At 34.1% G+C, this 3,742-nt stretch overlaps 1 protein-coding gene across 1 annotated transcript; it reads left to right on the forward strand.

Moving 5' to 3' along the window:
* Nucleotides 1–436: 436 nt before the first annotated feature.
* On the forward strand, nt 437–1,183 carry LOC109219274 (uncharacterized mitochondrial protein AtMg00810-like). The gene has a single exon (XM_019383716.1). It carries the CDS (start codon nt 437–439, stop codon nt 1,181–1,183), a length of 747 nt encoding a protein of 248 aa, XP_019239261.1.
* The last annotated feature ends 2,559 nt before the right edge of the window (nt 1,184–3,742 follow it).

The raw sequence follows: 3,742 nt of genomic DNA on the forward strand, positions 1-3,742 counted from the left end.
GGTATTGACTACCAAGAAACATTCAGTCCAGTTGTTAAGATGGTCACGGTTAGAACCATTCTAGCTGTCGCAGCCTCTGAGCACTGGCACATCCATCAAATGGATATAATGCTTTTCTTTAAGGAGCCTCTATGATGAGATATATATATATAACTTTACCTCAAGGTTTTCAGAGTCAGGGGGAGACACGACCAGCTTGTAGACTCTTGAAATCCCTGTATGGACTTAAACAGGCACCCAGACAGTGAAATGCTAAAGTGTCTGAGGCACTTTGGGCTTTGGCTTTCTGCAAAGTCAGCATGATCACTCATTGTTTATCAAAGGGTCAGGGGAGCATATCTTAATCATCCTAATGTATGTTGATGACATGCTAATCACTGGGCCTAATCTGACACTAATAGCTGAGATGAAGACCAAGCTGTAGCTGATATTCAAAATGAAAGATCTAGGGGAACTTAAATACTTCCTTGGCATTGAGTTTGCCAAGTCACAGAAAAGTATACTGATGCACCAAAGGAAGTACATTCTAGAGTTGATTTCCGAGCTTGGACTAGGAGCTGCAAAGCCTGCAACAATACCTATTGAAGCCAACATCAAATTGACCACTAAGGAATATGATGAACATACCAGCAACTCTAGTACAACTGATGATGAAGCCCTAACAGACATCAACAAATATCAAAGGTTATTAGGGAAATTACTATACCTTACTATCACAAGACCAGACAAAGCCTACAGTGTTCAAACACTAAGCCAATTCATGCAGAAACTCAAAAGATCTCATTTGGAAGCTGCTCAAAGGGTGGTCAGATATGTGAAGAATCAACCAGGTCAAGGCATACTTTTATCTAGCAAGCAGAGACACACTACCACTGCATATTGTGATGCAGACTGGGCAGCCTGCCCTATCACTAGAAAATCAATAACAGGCTTCTTCATCAAATATGGTAGTTCCCTGATATCCTGGAAGTCAAAGAAACAAAGCACCATCTCTAGGAGTTCTGCAGAATCTGAGTACAGAAGCATTGCTTCAACTATAGCTGAGTTGGTATGGATACTTGGTATATTCAAAGACATTGGTGTAAAGGTTGATCTTCCTCTGAACATCTACACTGATAGCAAAACAACAATTCAAATAGCTGCCAATCTGTGTTTCATGAACGAACCAAACATATTGAAATAGATCTTCATTTCATAAGGGAGAAGATACAGAATAATCTGGTACGAACATAATATGTAGCTACAAAGGAGCAACTAGCAGACATTCTAACCAAAGGACTACCACGAGCTCAACATGAGTATTTGATGTCCAAGCTAGGTGTACTTGATGTCTTCCTACCACCTACCTTGAGGGGGAGTGTTTAGACAAATAATGTAACTTGAGTGAAGGGTAGCTTAGTCTATTTAAGGGATAACAGGTTAGTGAATTGTTAGTTAGTTAACAATGTATGTGAGTGGTTAGAAAGGTAGTTAGATTAGTTAGTAATACTATGTATATATACAGTTTGTTTAGCTAATGAAAAGCAGAGCTTTTATTTCCTCCTTTACTGTTACATTCACTCTGATGCTTCTCTCTTCTCTCTTCTCTCTTCCTCAGCCAATTAGAGCTTAATTCTCTCTCGATCAATCTCCATTTCAACAAATTATAGTAGCAAGTTATGTATTACGGACTACTTTATTTTCCAAGTTACCCCGTCAAACTTATATGATTATATTACCCATTATTAAGCCATTTTTATCTGATAGTGTAAGAAATTACAGGTGAATAGTGTAGAAAAATTACACGTCAATAGTGTACATAATTAAAATTTCAATCAAAAGCTAATCAAGTATGAAATAATTAAAAATAACATGTCGTATTAGCCAATCTTGATTTTGTCGAAGTACCCAAGACTTCTTAATCTTAGCTCAAGATTAACACCAAAGAAAGAGAATCTCTAAATTCTAATCCACGTCAATGAAGGTGCTGACTACGCAACTCGAGCAGAGTACTTCTTACTTTTCAAATAAACAATAAAACAATACCGAAGTATGGTCATTTTCCTCTCTCTATTTATTATTTATTAAAAAAGAATAAGTGTCAAGCTTGAGACAATTAATAATGACTTTTAGATCTTTTTTGTTGTTGTTTACTATACCGTGATTTTGAAAATGAAGTTGAGCTCTTTCAATTCATGAAAGTAATACGCTTTGGAGCGTGACAAATGAAATGACTATGATCTTTCGGAAATAGCTTTTTTATCCTTTTATGATAGGAATAAGACTGCATACATCCTATTCTTTCCATACCTTACTTATGGGAATATACTGGAATATTATTGTTGTCGTCGACAGATGAAATGACTTCATACATACTAAGGTGCTTTAATGGAGTGTGAATTTAAGGTAGATGTATATTTTCCTGTCTCATATTCCATTAAAAGCATCAACAATTCTTTGTTAGAAGACAAAAGTCACAGATATTAGCAGCTTCGCATTGCTAAAGGACTAATGACTCCCAAAGTAATTCCATACGGGTGTACAAAAGAAACCGACAAATTCCACCAACTCGATAATTCGAGTCAAATCGAGAAAAAAAACTTGACTATGATTTGGTTTGATTTGGTTTCGTGTTGGAAAAAAAAACCCAACCATAATTGGGTTGGTTTGGTTTTAACTATAGAAAGTCAGACCGAAACCAACCCGACATTACATACATAAATTTTTTAGATATATTTAATATATAAATATACTTATTGTGATATAATTTATAAATATTTCTTAAACATTTTCATAATTTTTTTCTTTTAAGGTATTATTTCAAGGTTGGACTTAGAACTTTTGAATGTTCCAATAAGTTTTATAGTCATTAATTTTAGTAACTCAAATAATGCTAATAAAAGCTCAAACCAAAATTAAATCAATACTAATGCTAACAAAAGACATTCAATTCAATACTAGGAATGATAATGTATTGAATATCGGTTTTTTGTTTTGCAATTATTTAGATAAAAATGCATAACCTATTTTTAATTTTTTTTTTAGCGTTTAGTCATGTAATTACTGCTCCCTTATTAGTCTACTTATTTTAGCATGACTTAGTACTTTTAAATTATGTTTATTTTTATTATGCCTTTTTAATTAGCAATATTTATATTACTTAATTTTGTTGTCTTTAGTGTTGAATATTTTAGGATAATGCCATGACACCTCTCATATTTTGTATTATTTTCTTGGAAAATACCTTATATAGTTGTATCTTACTAGGATTAAGGAAATATTTGGAGCACACGTTATATGTTTTGTGCTACGAAGATTTTACCGGAAAAAACCCTGAAAAAATCCGAAAAACCGAGATTGAAAAACCCGAGTTTTATTGGTTTGGTTTGGTAATTGCAAAATCCGAACCAACCCGGTCTATATACACCCCTATTATTCCATGATAATGCTATTAAATTGCTCTTTATAAGAAAAAGAAAATAATAGTGCATAATAATAGGGGAAAATTATCCCCAAAATTATAAGACGTCCCATCAAACCATGTTAGGTAGGAGGACTCCGTAAAAAATCAAACTTTTTTAATTGCTCGACAAGCTTTATTTAATTGGGAAGAAAACAGGTGACGACACTACTTCTGGTCCATTAACGTAGCTTTGGGTCAAACAGCTCTGTGCGGAGAATGCGCACTTGTCTGTATCCTCTAGAAGTTCTAGATGCATGGTACTTTTATGTTTTTAATAAATTTTTCCAATTACACGGGAGA

The sequence above is a fragment of the Nicotiana attenuata genome, unplaced genomic scaffold (genome assembly GCF_001879085.1).
Source record: "Nicotiana attenuata strain UT unplaced genomic scaffold, NIATTr2, whole genome shotgun sequence".
Taxonomy (NCBI): Eukaryota; Viridiplantae; Streptophyta; class Magnoliopsida; order Solanales; family Solanaceae; genus Nicotiana; species Nicotiana attenuata.